Source organism: Gymnoscopelus microlampas (genome assembly GCF_963454915.1).
Source record: "Gymnoscopelus microlampas genome assembly, chromosome: 20".
NCBI classification, from domain to species: Eukaryota; Metazoa; Chordata; class Actinopteri; order Myctophiformes; family Myctophidae; genus Gymnoscopelus; species Gymnoscopelus microlampas.
This window is the reverse complement of record NC_139957.1, coordinates 37,388,351-37,412,071: the sequence shown is the minus strand read 5'-3', so window position 1 is coordinate 37,412,071 and position 23,721 is coordinate 37,388,351. Positions and strand designations below refer to the sequence as shown.

The 23,721-nt window shown below is 43.6% G+C and overlaps 1 protein-coding gene across 1 annotated transcript in view; it reads right to left on the bottom strand.

The window, feature by feature from the left end:
• The window catches only part of dlgap2a (discs, large homolog-associated protein 2a), a 304,056-nt gene that overhangs the window by 20,438 nt on the left and 259,897 nt on the right, over nt 1-23,721 (bottom strand). The window contains exon 9 of the mRNA XM_084045680.1: nt 4,963-5,453. Coding sequence (XP_083901806.1) covers nt 4,963-5,453 — 491 coding nt within the window. The remainder of the gene's footprint in view (nt 1-4,962; nt 5,454-23,721) is intronic.

The window sequence follows — 23,721 nt, the reverse complement described above, 5'->3', positions numbered from 1 at the left end:
GTAAATGTACTTAGTTACTTTCCACCACTGGTTTCTGGTACTCTTTTCCTAATCCCTGTGCGTTACTACCTGCTGACCAATGTTTATTTTCTAGCATTAGTATAGACGTTGTTATACTCCTAGCTGTATCTCTCTCTGTATCGGCCCTGTGTTTCATAACTGCTGTAATGCTATGACAACTGCATTTTTTCCCCCCCCGCGGCCCGCTGTGGGATCGATAATAAAAGGTCTATCTATCTCAGAGTCCCAGAGGGCGTGCTTGAACTTGACCGACCACTTGAACAGCCGTACATTTCAAAAAGGAGATTACCCGCACAAACCCTATATCGTCCCTATTCTGGGGCGAACATTTGGGTGAAAATAGCACATATGATGCGTAGCTTGCTATATTCAGGCAGTATACACTCGAGAGGTTACACTCACACATGCACATTACTATGTGGGTGTATACAGTGTTATGCAAGACCCACGCGTCATACACTGACGTGGCAATCAGCTGACCAATCGGGCGGGTTATTCAAGCTCACCTTAAGCTGCGTTCCTTCCGCTGTATTGTGTCCCTGGTTTGTTGTTATGCGGCTGTTTGCTCCCACCGCCACCCCAGTACCACCGGTGGGCTCTGCTATTAGTTCTGTTCCTTATGGGGGGTTGTTATTGTATATATCTGTCTCCCTGCTCTTAATCGTTAATGATGGCTGTCTAATTAGGCTGAACAGGGAGAAAAATTTAGCAGAGATAAAATATCATATTGTCACTTGCATTCACTTCCTATAATACAATTTTGGTCATTCTATTCGTGAGTTATCTGACTGAACTACAAGTTCACAACGCGTTGCAACGAGACACGTTGATTGTAGCTTGCAGATCGCCTATTTGGTGTGGATGTAAAAAAAGGAGGGATTTAGTACAGACCCCTGGGGGACTCCGGTCAGCTAAATATATATTGTTTTAGTTAGGGGTCTTCAAAGTTTAGGTGAAAAAGAGATGAAGCACCTAGGGACCCCCACAACATATTGGATTCATGTTAAATGTGTGTTTTCAGACATTTAAACACTTAAACCCTCAATACTTTGTACTTGGTCTGTACTTGGTCTGCTCTGTACTTGGTCTGCTCTTTTTTCCCTCTGCACCAAACCTTTTCGTTGAAAATAGCAGATCTGCAAGCTCATGTACTCATGTAGCTCAAGTACATCTGCTATATTCAGCAAATGTTCCCCCCAGAATAGGGATAGTAGGGTTCAAGTGGTTAATGTAAAAATAAAGTTCCTATCTCACAGATATTTGGCAGCCCCCCTGAGGACCACCTAGGGGTCCCGGACCCCCTGTTGAAGAGCCCAGGTTTAAGTTCACACACACGCACGCCGACACGCGCACACGCACACACACACACACACACACACACACACACACACACACACACACACACACACACACACACACACACACGCACACTTAAAAAGGTATTTAACTTCAACCTCTGTTCAGGTGTGTGAAATGGGACGGACAGTGGACCAGGGGAGTGAGTGAAGGACTTTATTAATTCAGTGCATAGTGCATGTGAGACGGAATGAAAAGCGGAGACACAGAGATGGTAAAAAATAATGAGGGAGGAAGGTGAAGATAGAGAAAGATTAATAGAAGTGAGCGAGAGGGGAGTAGGTGATAGAAAAGGAGTTGGGGTTGATGGAAGGTACTCTAAGAAGCGAGGGAGATACAGTGAATAACCCATTTAGACCAGGGAAAGAATCTGTGTCGTTTTTAGATGTCTTTGGCTATTCAAAAATAGCAGATCTACAAGCTTGTAGCGCGGCAAAGTCGTGAAAATGTGTGCAAATCTTTGAATATATATATAGTTACAATTGTTCCCTTTAAAAATATATTCAAATATTTGCACAAATGTTCAAGAATAGCAGATCTACAAGCTATGAGCTTGTATATCTGCTATTTTTGAATAGCCAAAGTATAAAATATGGATAAAGTGGTTACACATAATGCGTTCCCGGTTTGAATGGGATAAGATAGTGCACCTCGCATGCAGGGCTATAGAGGAGATACAGAAAGGAGGATTCTCTGAGTCCCAAATGGACGGAGCGACTTTAATATTGTGCTTTTGATGAAACGCTGTGCGCATGGTATTGAGGTATTGAAGTATTGAGGACAGTGGCGAGGTATTAAGGTATTGAAATATCAGCGGCGGCTGGGGGCACCCAGGGACACCGATGCCTTCTGGGGTCTTTGAACTGCAGCGGGCCCTGCTGCCTTCACGCTGTAATGGGAGATCCACAATACTAGATCTGTTGCCAGTGTGGAGACAGAGAGGCAGACGTATACAATAAAGGTGTCTAAATTCACACACAAAAAATGCACAAAAATTGCGCTTTGGCTCTGAAAGAAACAGCCTTCTATTAGAGGGTCTGTCTATCTGACTGTCTGTCCAGTTGTGAGCTTGTAGATCTGCTATATTTTCTTCAAATAGCCAAAATATATATAGAGCTTAAGTGGTTAATGTATGTTTAGTAATAATAATCTGAATCTACAAAGTAACTAAAGCTTTCAAATAATTGTAGTGGAGTAAAAGTACAATATTTTCCTCAGAGACGTAGTGGAGTAGAAGTAAAAGTACAGAAATTTGTACTTACTGTAGTTACTTTACACCACTGGTAAAACAAAGAGCTCTCCCCTGACCATGGATGCCAGCATTTACTATGGTGAAAAAAACGCAAATGCCCCCTCTCCATGCCCTACTCGAAAGCAGCATTGAAGAGGATTGCCACTTTCTTACTGTCCTGAACTGGAATGCAGCATTTTATGTTGAACGAATTGCACAGAATTATAGCTGATTTACAAGCTCACAACGCGTCACAACGAGTCGTAGCGCGATGCGTTGTGAGCTATGTACCGCGCGCAACAAAGTATATACATAATTGAAACCTGGCCGGGCGCACATGTTCTCTGAACGAGGAGAGCACACAAACGCACACAGACAAGCAGAGGAGTCACGAGTGATCCGTCTTAATTTGAGACAATAGATGGGTATGTGTGGACAAAAAAGTATTACACTGTTCATTTCAAATGATTTGTCAAGCAGGGGTCTCTCTCTCTCTCTCTCTCTCTCTCTCTCTCAGTCCAGTGTAATTTCACAATTTGCAAATTGAATTTTGATCGATCATAACATTTCTGACTGACAGGCACTTCTAGGCAATCATTATTAATCACTAATACTTAATAACAGCAACTGATAATTTTACTTTGATAACCAGTAATTCTAGGCTACTGGATTGTTAGGGCAGGCTGGGGGGTTGTTGTGGCTGTTCTTGCAAAGATTGTTTTTTATCAATGTGCCTCATGATCAGGGCAACGAGGTTGTGTTTTTTCTAGTATCCTAGATTTAGTGTTAATTTAAAATGAGGTATTCCTCTAAATCTGGGTAGATATGTAAAAGAAAAACTTTGGCCGGTGCCAGGTGCTCTTTTAGAATTCCAGCCTCTGCCCCTCCAATTCCCTCTGCACGTCCCTGGACTCATATGTCATGGATACGTCATACGCCACAAGAACAGTGGTGGCTTATCCAACGATACTTGAGGCGCTGAAGCACAGGGCACCAACCTGGGGGGGGGGCACCAAACTTAATTTAGAGGCAGGGCTCCGCGCAGCACCCCCCCCCCTCTGTTGACAAAACGCTCCCGTGGTCCGCGCAGCAGACCACGGCAGACCAGGGGTTCTATACCCGGGGTTAGAACCCCTTTAAATTCTCTCAACATATACTTCTGGACAAAAGAACGGTGAGAATGACCCTGCTTCAACGGACATGAGAATCCCAACTGGCTGAAGAACTCCCCTCTGGCTCTGAAGCACCATGGGTTCAATGGAAGACACTCGATGATCAAAAGCTGCTTTGGTCAGATGGGGCAAAAAAGAAAGTGGCCCTCTACTACCCAACCCCAGCAGCTTGAAAGACCTTGCAGAGTTCAATAGGCTAATAATGCAAAGAACTAGTGCAAAGAAATAGGAAACATGGCATTTAAACCAACAAGCTTCGAAGACACGCAAAGAAAAGATTCAAAGATTTCGAAGACGGGAAGAGAGGTGAAGAGAGCGAGAGTGAATGAGTGAATGAGTGAGTGAGTGAGGGATAGAGCTACCATTCAGTAAAACCTGCTCTAGCATGAGTTGAATCTTAATTGATGGATTGCAGTGAGATGACTCACCGTTATTTTTAGCTGCAGAGACGTGAATGCTGCTCCTGTGTGGGTATGTGTGTGTGTGTGTGTGTGTGTGTGTGTGTGTGTGTGTGTGTGTGTGTGTGTGTGTGTGTGTGTGTGTGTGTGTGTGTGTACATATTTTATGAAAATATGTACAATAATACACATGAGTGACTTTTGAATGTCTGCATATTTAAATTACTATAGGGGTAGAATTCAGGCAAACCGGTGATCTACCACAGCGGTTCTAAAACTTTTTCACGTCAAGGACCCCCCAAATGATATGTATTTGGCCACGGACCCCCATCTCAAAATATTTCTTCCAGGGACCCCCGGAAGCAAAGGTTTGAGTTACAAATGTTTGCTTTAAATATATATATATTCAAAGATTTGCACAAAATGTTCACGATTTTTCCAAAATACAATCAATACATCTACAAGCTCATAGAGCGGCACTGAGCTTGTAGATCTGCTATTTTTGAATAGCCAAAGTATAATGGTTATAGTGGTTAAAATGATTGTGAAGCTATATGAACTAATTATGTTGGGGACCCCCTGGTATCCCCCCAAGGACCCCACTTTGAGAACCAATGATCTACCAGACAGCCTCTGTACCCACTAAGCACTGTTGTTTCATTTAATGTAAACATGCGCATGCGCATGCGCGCGCGCACGCACACACACACACACACACACACACACACACACACACACACACACACACACACACACACACACACACACACGGTGACACACTGACCTGTATCCCTATGGACGAGCGCGGGGTCTTCAGGTACTCCTCGGCCTTGGACATGAGCACGGCCTTGTCGCAGGTGGTCACCGCCGAGCCGTGGCTGTCGGTGGACGGGTGCCTCTTATTCCCGCCGCCGCCCGACATGGCGCCGGCGGCCTCCATGGCGATGGTGACGGCCTTGGCGCTGTCCAGGCTGTCCGTGGAGTTGTAGAGGGCGCGGCCCAGGCTCAGGCCTAGGCCGTCCGAGGCCCCCCACATGCCGCCCATGCCGCCCATGCCGCCGCCGCCGCCGCCCCGGGGGTGCCTGGCCTCGTGGTAGGCGTCCTGGGTGGACTCGGTGCTGCTCTGCGCCGTGACGGAGATGAGGGGCTTGGAGGTGGTGCGGGGCGGGACCGGCGGCGGCGGGTTCTTCTTGTTGTAGCTGTTGGGCGTGTAGGTGACGGCTGGAAACAACCCAAGGAAAGAGGGGGGAGACAGAAGTCTAAAGCAGTGCTGTTCTACAACAGAAATGATATCGTCTCTGACGGGTGTAAACCTCATTATGTCCAAAACTGTTACTTTTCAAGATTCAAGTTCAAAAGCATCAAAAGTAGCAGATCCACAAGCTCAAAACGCGTCGCTTCGCGCCACGTTTTGAGCTTGTGGATCTGCTACTTTTGATGCTTTTGTGTGACGCTTTAGTATGATCAAGTAGGGTGTTAATTTACCCAAAAAAAAGAGAGGTTTCTGCCCGAAAAGCAACAATATATTTCAAATATATATAAAAAAAATATATTCCAATATTTTGGCTTAAGTGATTAATTCATAATGTATTTTTGTAAGTTTGGGTCATGGGGAGACATCACGTTTCTCTTTTGGATATGCTGGAGCTGACACCATTTGGGAACGCCTGCTCTAAAGCAAGGGTTCTCAAAGCCTGTAACGCCCCAGCATAATCATATTTGAACCTGACAAGCAGTTGGAATTGTAGGCATTACATTAAGTTTGACTCGGTTCCACAGATAAATATTGTGACAATAGCCGAACTACAAGATCACAGCGAGGCATTGTGAGCTTGTAGATCGGCTATTTTCACAATGTTTGCCTCTTTCTTATGTAATATTTGACAATTTGACCAATTTAAAAAGTCATTAAATTGTAACTTTATAAATGTGCAGATACCCTGTATACACTTATACAGTATGTTGGTTTGTTACGTTGAGTGAGAAAACAATGTTGCACATTAAGCTAATCACCTGGGGACCCCTGAAAATAATTTGGGGACCCCCAGTTTTGGAACCACTGCTCAAAAGCAATGTCTGGCCAATAAGATGGCCAAGTCACTGTATCCGCATGCAGTAGACCTTCTTCAAGTCAAAGTGATCTGAGGAAGATCCCCTCAAATCCCAGTCATTCCGATCAAATACCCGGGTATAGAAACCTGTTAATTTCTCTCAACATATACTTCTGAAAACAGCCGGCTATACAACAGAAAAAATAATCCAAAACATAGATGCACATCCAGCACATGGTTTCCTGTTAACTATTCTGCAGGATTCTACAGAAATGAATGGAACGCTGCATGCTCTATACCAGGGGTCTTCAACAGGGGGTCTGGGAACCCTAGGGGGTCCTCAGAGTTACCACAGGGGGGCCACCAAATCTTTGTGTGATAAGATTGTTTTTCTTTACATTAACCACTTGAACCCTGGCATCCCTTTTCTGAGGGGAACATAAGCCGAAAATAGCAGATCTACAAGCTCACAACGCCTCGCGCTGCGAGGCAATGTGAGCTTGTAGATCTGCTATTTTTGGCAAAGAGGTATAGGTGTAGAGGGAGACAGGAGCAGACCAAGTAAAAAAAAATCTGAAACACAATTTATTACAATATAGAGGGGGTCCCTGCTTCATCTCTCTCTCAGCTAGGGGGTCCTTGGCCTGAAAAAACATTGAAGACCCCTGCTCTAGACGAATCCACAGAACGGCAATCATAACTGCGGTGTCAAGCGGCTGCGGCTCCGCACCGTGACACCGCAGTTATGATGATTGCCTATAGGCATGCCGCGCATCTGTGGATTCATCTACACCGACTAGTTGAGCTGCACAGGGATTGTGAACCTTTCGTAATGAGGCATGTCACTCTCTCTCTCTCAATACACTGCTGTATACCATCATCAAACCACAACAAGAAGACCATGAAACCTCACGTGTTAGATCTCTAAGTCAATATCTGACACGTGGTGAAAATTCGTGGTCAAAGGTCCGGGTCGAGAAGGTCGGTTATTGATTAAAACATTGTTGTTCGTACATGTACTTCTGAATTATTCATGTATGAGATTGATTGCATTTGAAGGGCTTGTCTCGAGGCATTTCAACACCACTGTGTTAAGGTTAGACCTAAGTATAATGACATAAAATTGACATCTCAGTTTGGCATTTCACTGCTCAACTATTATGCACACGCACACCTCCAGGTGGCCCATGTTTGGGTGACGCTGGGATGTGCAGTTCATGCAGGAGTTCAGAACACAAAGCCACTCTTTTCTTCCTTTAGGCATGGCAGAGCATTGAGCTCTCTCGCTCTCTCTCACGAACACACACACACACACACACACACACACACACACACACACACACACACACACACACAGTCTGGTTAGGTGTGACAAAGCCTGCTTTTCTTTTGTATTACTACTAATGAATGTATTAATCCCATAACTGACAAATTCAACCTAATCTGCATTGTGGTGGGTTTTTGTTCGTTGTTGCGTCTGTTGATGCTCATCTTAGTCAGAGTTTTGCCTGAGCACAAAAAAGGACAAAAAAAAAAAAGGATTTGTCCTCAAAGGCCCTGGTCATGTGGCGCCTGGGTACCCCCCCCCCCTTCCCCCAGCAGAATATCTCTTTTGTTTGGGATCAAAATCACGACAAGGCAGAGGATGCAGCTGAAAGAGCTGCACGCACGTTAAAGGTCATGCACTGTTTCCCCCAAAGTAGGAGTATTCATAACAGAAGAATAACACCAAAGCCTGCATTAAAGTCGACTGATACAACACCCGAAAACACATGTTGAAGTGAAGTAGGGAAACTGAACTGCAGTCAAGTGCACTCATCATGAATCACTCCGGCATCGCGTTTGAGGAGTGCTGCTGCTGGTAGAATGTTTACAGCTTTTACCTTCTTATTCTGTCCAAATGAGGGGGTGGGGGGGTGGGGGGTGGGGGTGCTTTCAAAGGACGGGTCCCTGAGTGCCTTCCTGGTTTTGACGTGCCTGCGCTTTCAAACAATGCTCTGAGATAAAAGCACCGCATGCGTATACAGCCTGAGCCGACTAAAAACAGCTCTTCCAGTCTCTTGAAGAGCATGTTACCGATCAAAGCTGAGGGGCCCGGCTGTTAAGGTCTAAAATATGAGAGTGAAATACTGACTATTGTGAGTTCTAATGCACTGCCACCTCCTCCACACTCACTCCCCAAAGGCTTGGTAATAACAATATTCTTTCCTAATTGCACAGAAACCTGAGAGAGAGGCCATTATAATGTTAAAAGTAATGCTGTTACTCCACGGTGTCTCTCCGGTTTGGCCCGGGCATCCCAACAACGGGTTGGAACGTGGACGCGTTGGACTATGGGCATTGGGCAATTATATCTGCGAGCGGGTGTAAAGTAACTAAGTACATGTATGCAAGTACTGTACTTAAGTACAATTTTGAGGTATGTTTTACTTTCTTCAGTAATTTCTGCTTCTGCTTTAGAAACATTGATTCTCAACCTTTATTCATTTCAAGGACACTATTCTTTATGTCTGGTTTACCCCAAATATACAATATAGAATCCTCAGTGTTAATTTAACTCTGAGAGTGTACAAATGGAAACCAAATGGACCTGTAACCATTTTGTACACTCTCAGAGTTCACTTGGACCCCCTGGTGGTCCCCCAGTGGTGTAAATTAAATACAACTAAATACATCTACTCAAGTACTGTACTTAAGTACACTTTTGAGGTATTCTTTACTTTACTTACTGGAGCATTTCCAATTTTCAGTACTAGTTGCTTTGTAGATTTTACAAAACATACATTACCCACTTCAACCCTATATACATTTCGACCATTTGAAAATAGCAGATCTACAAGCTGTAGATCTGCTATTTTCAAAATGATTTTTATGCATTTTATACCTTAGAAAACTTTGTGAAATGGGACATTCTGCATAACGAGTATACTTTCTACTTTTGGTACTTTAAGTACATTTTGATACCAATAGTTTTGTACTTTCACTCAAGTACATTTTGAATTCCGGACTTCTACTTGTAAGTAACAGAGTGTATATACATTGCAGTATCAACCTGACAGAATTTGAGTACTTTTTCCACCACTGTGCTCCCCAAACTAGACGTTGATAACCAGTACTTTAGAAACTCCTGGGAGGAGGTGATTGGGGGCATGGACTCATTTTTCATAGTGTACGCTGCTGGGAGTTAATATTATATTTCCCTCAGTGTTCAAGCTGACAGAAAGCTACCTCCACGCACAGCAATTAAGGTCTAAAATATGAGAGTGAAATACTGACTATTGTGAGTTCTAATGCACTGCCACCTCCTCCACACTCACTCCCCAAAGGCTTGGTAATAACAATATTCGTTCCTAATTGCACAGAAACCTGAGAGAGAGGCCATTATAATGTTAAAAGTAATGCTGTTTCTCCACGGTGTCTCTCCGGTTTGGCCCGGGCATCCCAACAACGGGTTGGAACGTGGACGCGTTGGCCTATGGGCAATTATATCTGCGACTGCGGGTGTAAAGTAACTAAGTACATGTACGCAAGTACTGTACTTAAGTACAATTTTGAGGTATGTTTTACTTTCTTCAGTAATTTCTGCTGTCTTTAACTATAGGAGAAACATCATTTTGTTTTTTTCTAACGCTGCCTGCAGATAGAAAACAAATGAGGAATAAAGCAATCTTGAATCTTACAATTTTCAATACTTTTACTTCTACCCCACCACATCTCAGAGAAAGATATTGTATTTATTACTCCACTACAATTATATGAAAACTGTAGTTAGTAGTTACTTTGTAGATTTTGATTATTATTACAACACACACTAACCATTTCAGCCCTATATATATTTTGTCCATTTGAAAATAGCAGATCTAGGTCGCATTGTGAGCTTGTAGAGCTGCTATTTTCAAAAGATTTTGTATACATTTTGAACTTGTGAACCGGGACGTTCTGCACAATGAGTACTTTTACTTTTGGCAGTTTGCATATATTTTGATGCCGATACTTTTGTACTTTTACCAAAGTACATTTTGAATATGGGACTTCTACTAGGGTTGTCCGATATTGGCTTTTTTACCGATAACCGATATACCGATATTGTCCAACTCTTAATTACCGATACCGATATCAACCGATACCGATATATGCGGGGATTATTGTGATTAGGGTAAGCTCAAATTTCATATCACACACACCATATACAGTAAGAACTCCTGTAACTTATTTATAAAGCAAAAAAAAAAAAAAAAAAACGATACCGATATTTTCCCGATATCAATTTTTATGCTAATATCGGCCGATAATATCGGGAGGCCGATAAAATCGGACATCCCTAACTTCTACTTGTAACAGAGTATATTATCTACATTGCAGTATTGATACTTTTACTTAAGAATACTTTTACTTCCATCACTGGAAGCTTGGCGGGGAAGGTGAACACTCGTTCTGCAAGGAATGGAATTTGCCCGTTGTCAGCCGTTTGATTGGTCCGTGCATGGCCGACCAACGAGCAGGCTCCTCCCACATAGCAGCGGTTGTTTATGATGAGTTTGCTACACATGAGAAAAACATCCAGTTTTTGGAAAAAAACATAATATGAAAAACACGGGACAATACAAACATGGGGAAATTGGCAAGGATAAAATTGGTGGCCTGGACCGCTGGCGTAGCAGTCCAGTGTAGCCTAACGGCGTGTCGCGGGTTCGAGTCCCGATCCCGACGGCCTTTGCTGCATGTCACTCCCCATCTTTCTCTCGCCACTTACTGTCAGCCTACTGTCCTGTCAAATAAAGGCATACAGTAAAAGCCCCAAAATACATCTGCTTTTTAACCCTTTTCTCCACAATTTAGTCGTTATGCCAATGAATTCCTCCCCACTCACATTTGCTGTTGTATCCTACTGACTCACCTGCCAGTGAGGAGTTTATTTTATTTTAGTTTATTTCAGACAATTTTGTGGTAACATATAGTTACAATTTCATAGATAATACAAAAAAAACAAAAAAACTAATTGTATAAAGTGAAGATAACCACATTTCTGACGAAAAAGGTATAGACTGAAGCAATAGCTTATTACGCCTACACTTTTAGAAAACAAAGAAAAAATTAAAGTCAAAATGGAGAGAAAAAAACCCAAACAAAAGAAAAAGAAGCAATAACAAGCAAGAACAAGACACTTTTGATGTAGAGGAGCACAACTGTGTTCGGATAGAAGACGCTCGACAAAGCCGGACGCACCGCGGTGGATTCGAACCCCCCGCAAAACACCAGAGAGCCGTGGTTGTTTTTTATTATTTGTTTTGATGGACCCTGATGAAGGCAGCTCTTGCACAAACGTTGGGGGGTGAAAAAAACGGCATTAAAAACACAGTGAAACCTGACAGTGTGTGACTCTCTGATTCATTTGATGTTTACACACGCCAGTGGTTGAAACCCTTCCAGCTCTGGGTCTGTGCCACTCGGTACATAAACGTGTTTGTCTGTTTGTTTTTGCCAGCCGGCTTTGGGAGAGGTGAGAGCCATTTAAATAATTCATGATGACAAAGGACCCGATTGGCTTCATTCTGAATCTGTGTAACCACTTCAAATCTGTGTAACCACTTCAACCATTATTTTATATTTTGGCTATTCAAAAATAGCAAATATACAAGCTTATAGCGCGGCACTCAGTGGTTCACAAACTTTTTCATGTCAAGGACCCCCAAAATGATGTGTATTTGGCCACGGACCCCCCATCTCAAAATATTTTGTTCCAGGGACCCCCTGAATTAGATTTTTCTAAAATAGCAGATCGATCTACAAGCTCGGCACTCGGTGGCGTGCTATGAGCTTGTAGATCTGCTATTTTTGAATATCCAAAGTATAAAACATAGTTGGTATAGTATAAGTGGTTAAAATGATTGTGAAGCTATATTAACTGATTTAGCTGGGGACCCCCTGGTATCCCCCCCCAAGGACCCATGGGGGTCCCCGGACCCCACTTTGAGAACCAATGGTTTAAATCAGGGGTCTTCAACAGGGGGTCCGGGACCCCTAGGGGGTCCTCAGAGTAACTACAGGGGGTCCGCCAAATCTTTGTGTGATTTTTAAATTAACCACTTCAACCAAGCATCCCTATTCTGAGGAGAACTTTAGCCAAAAATAGCAGATCTACAAGCACACAACGCCTCGCGCTGCGAGGCGTTGTGCGCTTGTAGATCTGCTATTTTCGGCAAAGTGGTTTGGTGTAGGGGGAAAAAAGAGCAGACTAAGTACAGAGTGAAAGGTCAGGTTTACTAAGTATTGTTTAAGTGCATGGTTAAATGTCTGGAAATACACATTAACATGAATCCAAGATGACAGTGCTGTGAAACAAGTCTATGAAAGCTGCCTATGAAATCTATGAAAAAAAAAACATTTTACACAATATACAATGGGGGTCCCTGCTTTATCTCGCTCTCAGCCAAGGGGTCCTTGGCCTGAAAACGTTGAAGACCCCTGGTTTAAATGGCTAAGGTGACCATGAACTGTATACAATGCGTTGGGTCTCAGATGAAATGTCCACATCGCATCATAAACGTGGCAGAAATGTTTCATGGCTCTGGCAAAGAATCCCTGTCGCCGTTTCATTTCACAGAGAATCAATCACAATGTGTTAGTCTATGTGCAGACAGTTTTGTGAAAAATGATATTTTCAGCTCTCTTTGGAGGATTGCCAGCCGATGTTGTCCTCTTCTGTCAAGTCTGTCCAAATTTTTCCTCCTATCTTTTATTCTGCTTTAGTTCTCTGGAGGTAAAACATTGACCCTGCTGGCGTACATGTCGGCTGACGTACTGCAGGTCGTAGTTTTATCGCACAGTGTGACAGCACAGCGCTGACAGGTAGAATCAATTCAACTCACAAAGTGGGGTACGGGGACCCCCAGGGGTCCTTGGAAGGGGGTTCCAGTATGGGGTCTCCAGCCAAATTAGTTAATTTTGCAGAGCGTCACTCCGTGACGCGCTGCGAGCTTGTACATCCGCTATTTATTTTTTTTCACGGCCAAATACATAATATCAATTTGGGGTGTCCTTGGCACGAAAAATGTTTGAGAAACACAGTTAGATGGCCAAAATTGTGCAGTGTCCAGGTGTAACACCCAGGATTTGAATAGGGTCTCCCCCGTGGGAGGGTAAGGGCATTTATAGCGATCCCCAAGCATAGAGTTATATATTAAATTAGACTATATTAGATTAGATTTATATCTAGAGGGCGGACTGCCCCGCCCACAGCTATTCATTTCAATGAAAGTTGCTCACTGCACGTTTGAAGCACCTGGAAGAAGAATATTCTACTTCTGCATTTGGGCACCAAAATGTGTTGCCCAAATGCGGAAGTCTTGAGCACCGAGCAGGCGCACTAGGGTTTCAAACAGTAGAAGCATGCACAGTGGCATTAAAATGCGGAAGTATTGCATTCTCAGGTTTGACCACCAGGCGACGGCCGCTTCACTGTCCTTACCGTGGCTCTGGGAGCTTGTCCCCAAGACTTGTCTGCATTTGACCCTTCCTATTAGGAGCAGTGTGCTCCCACTGGAGGGCGCACAGGGACCAATGCTCAGGGACACTGTCATCCACATTAAAGCCTGGAGGAGCCCAGCACAGGGACCAATGCTCAGGGACACTGTCCTCCACACTAAAGCCTGGAGGAGCCCGGGATTAAACCTGGGAACCTTCCGATTCCCATGGCCGCTCTATACCTCCTGAGCCACTGCCTGCCGCCACTAAAAACAGGAAGCCAAGCATCTACCGGTCCTCCAAAGGGGAATCCACCCCCCCCCCCCCCCCGCATGGCCATGGGGATATAGGTTTTATGAGCTGTCAGGGCTACTCCGTTATATTCAGCCTGTTTATGACCTGGGGCAGGTCTACTCCATTAGTGGCTCTTTGGTTCCTTGTTTTTAAATTTCAAGGACTCCCAGTCTGAAATGCATTAGGGCCATGGACCCCCATAACTCTGATATGCATTAGGGCCATGGACCCCCATAACTCTGATATGCATTAGGCTATGGACCCCCATAACTCTGATAATGCATTAGGCTACGGACCCCCATAACTCTGAGTTATAGAGAGAGAATTTGTACTTGTATGGCGTAGTACAGCCATTAAAGGAATCGTTCACCCAAGAAATGACTTTATTTCTATCATTTTGGACTTTAAGGACAGATTGTTTTTTTTACTGTTTTGCTGTTGTTATACGTGTCGTACGAGTCTCTGATTAATTGCATTCATCAAGTTTATTTTCTTAATTTTTGGATTCTGGATTCACCGTTAAGGAATGTTTTACAAACAAAAAAAAATCTCAGTGAATCAAAGACACCGGGTAGGTAAACGATAGAAATAAAGTCATTTCTTGGGTGAACTAATTCCTTTAAACTTGGAGCGTGCAGTAGTTATTCAGGAGGGGACAGAGATATCAGGGCTTGTCAAATGGGAAGTGAAGTCCAGTTAACTAGCCAGTCACTTCTGCACCATGGAGGTTGCGGGTTCGAAACCACCGTGGTGCATCCGGCTTTGTCGAGCACGAACACAATTTGGCCCGTTCTTTGGGGGAGGGAAGCCGGACGGGGAGGGTGATATCGGTCATTGCGCGTATATATTCCTACGGGCTGCAGGGCGGCACCTGTCAGTGGGGAGTGTTGGGCGGGAGGAGTAGGACGAAGGCTCTACGTCCTCCTGGTGGGGGCTCCTCACTGGCAGTGACAACACAGGAATGTGTGTGGGCAGGAATCAATTGGCATAAAGACGAATAAATTGGGGAGAAAAAGGGGTAAATAATATTTGGCTACTCTAAATTAAGAAAAAAAGAAAATCCTTGTCACTAGTAGGACCACTCCTTTTTTCCCTCTATAGTCTATACCAGGGGTCTTCAACGTTTTCAGGCCAAGGACCCCCTAGCTGAGAGAGAGATGAAGCAGGGACCCCCTACTCTATATTGTATAAAATTGTGTTTCAGATTAAAGTTTTTTTTTTTTTACTTAGTCTGCTATTTTTCCCTCTACACCTATAGCCTCTTTGCCAAAAATAGCCGATCTACAAGCTCTCAACGCCTCGCGCTGTGAGGCATTGAGAGCTTGTAGATCTGCTATTTTCGGCTAATGTTCCCCTCAGAAAAGGAATTCTAGGGTTCAAGTGGTTAATGTAAAAAAAATAAATCCTATCACACAAAGATTTGGCGGACCCCCTATAGTAGCTCTGAGGACCCCCTAGGGGTCCCGGAACCCCTGTTGAAGACCCCTGGTCTATACTACACCAAATCTCTCTCATCAACAAACTTTGCAGGTTGGCTATTTTCGGACAAATGTCCGCCCCCCCAGAATAGGGATGTTAGGATTCATGTGGTAAAAATACTCACTGTGGTAGACAAGAGCAAACATTGAGAAATGAGTAGAGCTTTACCCCGGCTGAGTGGAACATCTCTCTGACCAGATGAACCACCCAGTCACCGTTAGCCAGACAACCAATCACTCACTTCAACTGTCCTTTCACAAAATAGACTCCTCAGACAGGATGGAGAGAGAAGGGCCGAATGAGAGAGTGTGAAGGAGTCAAAGGGTGAGAGATAGAGGGAAAATAAGAGAGAACAGATGAGTTTGGGGGGGAGACGGGAATCGAGAGAGGCGAGTGAAAGACAGAGGGAGCCTTAAAGGGGTATGTGATATATGAATTATTATTATATGACTTGTTATACGTTACATGTATGCTTTGACACATTTTATCATGCCAATAAAGTTTTTTTGAGAGAGAGGGGGGGGCAAAGAGGGAGAGTGATAGAGAGACAGACAGAGAGGGGGGGAAACAAAGAGAGGAGAGAGAGAGAGAGAGATGACCCATTCAGGCCAAAGGCATGATTCAGCAGCACACCAGAATAGAGCAGTTATCAAGCAGCCCAGTCAGAACTGCAGCTCCCCCGGTGGCTGCAGGCGTGTTACTGCAGCGTTTACATTTCATCGGAAGTGAAGTGCAATCTGCTTTTATTGTTATGTGTCAGGGACTGTAAGCATTCTAACTCCTATATATTTACACTGCATTCCTGACTGTACTGTACTGTACAATACAATACTCTACTCATTCAGTAGTCAGTGCGATGTACTGTATTTGTTCATTAATATACTGTCCATCTCAAATACAAAAAAATTAAGTATATTAACATCACCCTTAATCACTCACTCACTCGCTCGCTCGTTTGCTTGCTCGTTCGCCCGCCCGCCCGCTCGCTCACTCACTTGCTCACTCGCTCACTCATTCATCCAGTCACTCACTCCCTCACTCGATTGCTCATTCAGTCACTCGCTCGTTTTCTCGTTCGCCCGTCCACTCACTCACTCACTCATTCACTTGTTCGCTCATTCATTCATTCATGAATTCGCTCACTCACTCACTCACTCACTCACTCACTCACTCACTGGCTATTAAAACAAACACATTTGTTTGAACATACTGTACTAGTTTACACATGTTTACTTTGCATAGAAGCCAGTGTGTGTGCATCTCCATGACAACCAGATGCACTGCAGAGGTTTATGCAGCAGCTACCCACCAACAGCACTGTCTCTGTTTAGTGCATCCTCTATGGAACCCTGTTCACACACACACACACACACACACACACACACACACACACACACACACACACACACACACACACACACACACACACACACACACACACACACACACACACACACACACACACACACACACACACACACACACACACACACACACAGCCTCTGCTGCTGCAGAGAAACACAGTCTTATGTAACGTCTCTGGTTATACGTCTCTGGGTCGCTATTGTTTGCTGAGCAAGACATCAGCAAGAGTCTGTGTGAAAGATCGGATTTAACAATGCGTGTGTGTGTGTGTGTGTGTGTGTGTGTGTGTGTGTGTGTGTGTGTGTGTGTGTGTGTGTGTGTGTGTGTGTGTGTGTGTGTGTGTCTGTGTTAAGGACAGACCCGAAAGGAATCATTTGGAACCCTGGGTGGTCCCGGTTGAAAAGCAGTGATACAAACGGCCTGGAGGGATGGCGTTATAGGGATGGAGAGGGAGAGAGAGACAGAAAAGGACTAGAGCATAGATAGGGCGTTCCCCATCAGAACAACTAAACGTCAGACAGACAGACAAACAGACAGACAGACAGACAGACAGACAGACAGACAGACAGACAACGGATAGCAGAAGGCAGACTTGGTTGCATCCAGTGGTGGGAAAAGTACTCAAATGTTTTACATAAGTAAAAGTACAGTATCAATACTGCAATGTAGAATACTGCAAAGTAAAAGTCCGGAATTCAAAATGTACTTGAGTAAAAGTACCAAAGTATTGGTAAAATGTTTGAAAATAGCAGATCTACAAGCTCACAGCGCGTCGCGATGAGACGCGTTGCGAGCTTGTAGTAATGTAGTGGAGTAGAACTCCATGTAGTGGAGTAGAAATAAAAGTATAGACAATTGGAAATACTCCAGTAAAGTAAAAGTACCTCAGAATTGTACTTAAGTGCAGTTCTTGAGTAAATGTACTTGTTACTTTACACCACTGGTTGCATCATTACTCACAACAACAACTCCCGGTCAGAGTACTGAACCGTTAACCCAGCATCACACCGTGTTCTGATGGATCACTGAGAAGCAAACACTCAACACATCCACACTATCAAGTCCAACTCCTCTTGCTTTAGTGTATTGTTGTCGCTGTCGGGCAGAGATCTTGTGTCTACATATTTAATTTTGTATGCGTTTTCATAAATGAATGCCCTATTTTACTGTATGAGTGTGCCATGGAAAGAAAAAGAAAAAACCTAGAAAAAGTGTTCCTCGGAGCACAGGTCTCCGCCAGGTCAGGTAGGTTATTGGGTTCAGCAATGTTCGGAATTTGCCAATCAGGATGGAATATGAAAAATTGGACAGACCTGTCTTGATCACTTGACTATAGAGAGATAATGTGAACCAATTTGTGTGATGTATGGACACAATTTGTACGAGTAATATCCAAAAATTTGATTTGCAAAGATCTGCCTCCTAGTGGCGCTGTAACAGGACAATGTGAAAAGGGTTGCATTTCTTCCTCGGTCGACTCTATTGGGTAAGTGCATGCAAAGTTTCACGGCAATCGGACACTGCTTTTATGATTTGAGGCATTTTATTCAAAACGAGCCACTCCTGCAAATTTAAGATGCCAATCTTAATCCATCAGGATGGAATATGAAAAATCTGACAGATCCGTGTTGATCACTTGACCATAGAGATAATGTGTACCGATTTGTGTGATGTTTGGACAACATTTTTAGGAGTAATATCTTGCAAAAATTGCACCTATAATTACATGCCCAAAATAGGGAGGCCAGGTTAAAGGTAGGGTAAGTGATATTTTATTGTTATTGTGAATAAGTATTAAATAGCTCTATTTTCTGATAGTATTCAATGTCATTGCTATAGACTCAGAGTGTTTGATAAGTAAGTCTTCCTGTCTCTTCAGCTCTTTGGTAAAAAGAAAATGCTTTTTGAGGTCAGGATACCAATTTTATCCAATCAGGAGAGAGAACTCACACAGGTTAGAGAATAAACAAGTGAAATTGGAAGTGATGACACAAAGAAATGAGCGGACCAAATTGGAACTGGAACAGTATGAAATTGAAGCGGATAAATGAGTACTTTCTCCTGAAATTGTCAATCCACCTGAAAATGTATTTTGTGTTTATTAAAGAGCTGGACAGACGGGGAGACGACTGTTACCGAACAAAGACTCTAATAGCAATGATTACTATCAGAATAACAGAGCTTTAACCTCTTTAAAAAAACGTTTAAATATAACCTACATTTATGCCTGTGAATGGGTTTTATAAATATTTACTAAATGAAAAGAGCTATGACTAAATAACAGCATTAGGTAGGAATTTATTTCCCCCATTTCCTGAAAAGCGACGGTTTTGTGGACATATGGGTTTCTACCCGACAACAACGACAATGTCAAAGATGTCCCTGTGCTTTGCAAGTCCAAAGCTGTTGGATCCTAATCCCTGCAGCCTCAGATGTTGCTGTGTCCGTTTCATGAGTGTCGTCACCCTGACGGGTGCTATCTTTAAATAACGCTCGTCTGCCAGCCAGAGATGAGAGGAAGCGGGGAGCGGACAGACAGGAAATGACCTCCTCCTCCTCTCCCGGTGTGAGAAATCCCCCGCGGCGCACAAAGACAGCATCTGCATTCCGCCCGGCGTGCCATGATGTGTAACGCCATGGCCTTATACCCTTATATGGTTGACTGGAGTCCCTCAGGGCGCCATGCTAGTGTCATTTGCATTTTATTGCGACGCGTTGTGAGCGGTGCGACGCGTTGTGATCTTGCCGATCGGCTATTTTCCTGCGAAAGCTTTCCCCCACAAATAAGGACGCCGGGGTTGCCAAGTGGTTAACGCCAGCCCCATGACGCGTGCACGACGGCACTTGACAAAGCGTCCTGTCCACCAGATGGATCACCGAAAAAGCACAAGGCGAGCTATAAATAGCAGCATCCAGAGGGGTTGCGCGTGCAGCGTGTGTGTGTGTGTGCGCGTGCCTGTGCACGTGCGCGTGCCTGCCTGTGCGATGCTGTGGACTTGGGCCAGGCTTTGAGGAGAGGGGAGCAGAGAGGACAAATCACTTGTAAATGTCTCGAGCACATTGATGCCTGACAAAGCTCATTGGTTGAGCTCCCGCGCTCTCTCACACAAACGCGCACGCACGCGCACACACACACACACACACACACACACACACACACACACACACACACACACACACACACGCACACACACAGACACACACACGCTAGCTAGAGGAAGAAAGACCCATTTCGCATTCTACTGCCGTTTTCCAATCTACCTGCTAGATAAGGCCTTGCGCTTAACGAATCAATAACGGTGACGACGCGGTGACGGCTCAAGGAGAGAGCGGTGACAGCGGACCAAACAGTGTGAATACTGAAAGACACACCGAGAAGCAAAGCAAAGCTCTCATTGTATGCGTTGGAGGATTATCAATGCACCGTGGACCCGCCGGGTTGTTTTTCTCCAAATAAAACTCTTAATTGTGAGTCAGTGTGGCGGGCCGCGTATATGCTGTCTGGCAATTTAGTTAAGTAGTCATGAATCAGCCTTTCAGCAACTAAAGCCTGATGAAATCTGCACTTTTCATCCCGGGCGGGGGGGCGAGTGTAACTAATCCTGCACAGACAGAACACAAAGTCAATTTTCAGGGGAATTCCCAATTTTTATGTCGTGCCGTCACTGTTGGGTGGACACCTTGTACTGCCTGTCCATAAGCGTTACTTTGGAATGGAAAAATGAACCTGTGTTCCAATGTTATTATTATTTAGTCACAACAACCTCTCGTTTTGATTCCTCCCCACACACGCATTTCTGCGTGTTGTCACTGCTGTTGTTTTCTGCTGACTCACCCGCCAGTGAGGAGCCCCCCACCAGGAGGACTCAATACTCCTCCTGCCCAACACTCCTCGCTGACAGGTGCCACCCCAACCCGTAGGAATTACGTGCCATGACAATTATCACCCTCCCTGCCAGGCCCGGCTTCCCTCCCCTGAACACGGGCTAATTGTGTTCGTATAGACCAGTGGTTTTCAACCCTTTTCATATCAAGGTCCATTATTTATTTGGCATTTGAGCCACGGATCCACCGTTTGATGGGATTTAGCCTCTCGGAACCCAAAACGTAGAATATTTTGTTATCGTTGGATAACATTTTGTCTACAAATCCATGCTGTATTGATGTTGGTACCATAGGAGAGATAACAGGCAAACGTTGATCAGAATAACAATTCTGATCTGAATTGAGAGCGTAAAATGAAACCAAATGGACCCCTAAGGGTCCATTTGGTTTCATTTTACACTCAACTGTTAAAAAACAATTGCACATCTAAAACTCTGCGAACACAAGATGAGTAAGAAAAGCAATATTTTATCCGCAGAAAGAAGTTCACCTAAAGTAATCATCAGCAGGTATATTACGTTATCCAAGGGTTATGTCGTCACAACTGGGTACCAAAGAAGAAAACAGAATGCTCTTTGAGGAGGATTATGTTACGTTGTTGTCTCCGCCAGGCCTTCGGCTAGCCTGGTAGAACATCCCGGTCGCGGAATTCACATTCCATTTGATTTCAGCAGAAATCGATTGATTTCGTTCTCCTGAAATCAAATGAAAGTTTAGCAGAAGCTAAACTTCTCCTAAAATTACTCCTACAGATTTTTTTTTTTAAATCACGCAAATCGGTACACATTATCTCTATGGTCATGTGACCACGACGGATCTGTCCGATTTTTCATATTCCATCCTGATTTGCAAATTCCGAACATTGCTGGCCAACAATAACCTATACCTGACTTGGCGGAGACCTGTGCTCGGACGAGCACTTTATATGTCTTCCACAGCATGATCCAGTCCTTCATGTAGGCTTATATGACAACAACATGACAGGGCTGTAGTAGCTTTGTGTTCATCTCTGGATGTCTCTCTAATGAAACGTTTTAACACTGCATGAAGACATTTAAAAGTTTTGTATTTTATGGAAGACAAATGAACAACCGTACTTTTGAAAAAGCTGATTCAGCCAATTCAGCAAACTTTCACAAACTGCTCAGTACAGTTTCAAACGCAAACACCACAAGAAAAATAAATAATTGGCAGTTCAGATAAGTTTTTCATAGATCTTTTTTTTTGTTCGAGTGCACTTTATTAGAGCACAGAGTTAAATCGGTGAGTTCTTACAAAGCCCCCATGAGTGAAGAAGCACAGATATTTCTTGTAATTTGCCCGGCGTTTTCTTTTTTTTTTTATTGTTCATGGGCTGGCTGCAGAATGATCATTGTGTGTATTGGGTTGTCTGGAGAATCTTTTCCTGACGCTAACAAAATGAATACATGAAGGGAACAGAAATATAGACGCATCAATCATAAACATGCACCTTATAGTTTTTTTTTACCAGTCAATCACAGTCTTAGAAAAAGTCTCACAATGATCTTCGTTTGAGCAAATTAGAACACACTTCAATATGTCATATACCTCTTGTTTGTTTTACATTCTCAGTCTTTGATTCCTGAGCATGAAGATTGTACATTATTACAGTAAAAGATACAACACCACTTCATCAGCACCTTCTGTCCTCATAGATTGTTTGAGACACAATTAGGTAATGATGGGCAGAATAAATATTTTTACAGAGCTAACCGAATCCTGGCTGTGTGTCTGTGTGTGCGAGCGTACGTGTGTGTGTGTGTGTGTGTGTGTGTGTGTGTGTGTGTGTGTTAGGGATGGGACGATAATCGTTATCATCGTTTATCGTGATAAAAAACCCGCTCACAATAACCGTATCGCAGAGAATTTATCATGAAATTGTCCTCTGTCATACTAGGATGAATTCATTTTTTGTTGAGCTGCAAAGTCAGTGCCTCTTAAACTCTATACTTGATAAAACGTCGCCAAAAAATAGCAGATCTACAAGCTCACGACGCGTTGCAACGCAACGCGTCGTGAGCTTGTAGATTGGCTATTTTTGGCGAATGTTCCTCCCAGAATAGGGATGCTGGGTGTTCAAGTGATTAACAATAGTGCCATTAAAAGTTCTAAGCATATTTTGATTATTGCGATAATATCGTTAATCGTAATTACTTTTTGCCACAATAATCATGTAATTTTCATTTCATCCCATCCCTAGTGTGTGTGTGTGTGTGTGTGTGTGTGTGTGTGTGTGTGTGTGTGTGTGTGTGTGTGTGTGTGTGTGTGTGTGTGTGTGTGTGTGTGTGTGTACACATGTAGACTACATTATGCGCTTAAAGGACCATACCGCTGTCAATACATGTCATTGTCTATTCACAGCTTTGGCCATATATTGTACATAAATATCGGACTATTTTCCATCAATGGCTTTATTTTCAGATTGGGTGGGCGTTTTGCAGAAAACTAAAAGTGGCAGAGCCAATCATCGACAGACACTGATTTACCAAGCTAGAATAATTGAGTCAAATCATGGAGATTTAAATCTTGGTCATAAATTAATATTTAGGACTATTTTCAGCCAGACATTTCAAATCATCACACATTTAACCACATGAACCCTATAGCATCCCTATTCTGACTATGTCATAATAGGCAAACATTTGTCAAAAATAGCTGTACAAACATGTCACAAAGCGACAAGTTGTGAGCTTGTAGATCGGCTATTTTCAGCTACTAAGGGTTTTGGTGTAGAGGGAGAAAATGAGCTGACCAAGGATAGACCCCCGGGGGCCACCGATCAACAAAGTACATAGGGTTTAGGTGGTTAAGATGCAAAGATAACATAACTTAACCCATTTTAGACCTCAGGCTGTTCTACAAATCGTCTCTGTCGGGTGGAAACCTCAGTCATCCAAAACTGTTACTTTTCAGGATTCAAATTCAACAGTAGCAATAGTAGCAGATCTACAAGCTCAAAGCACGTGGCTTCGCGTCGCGTTTTG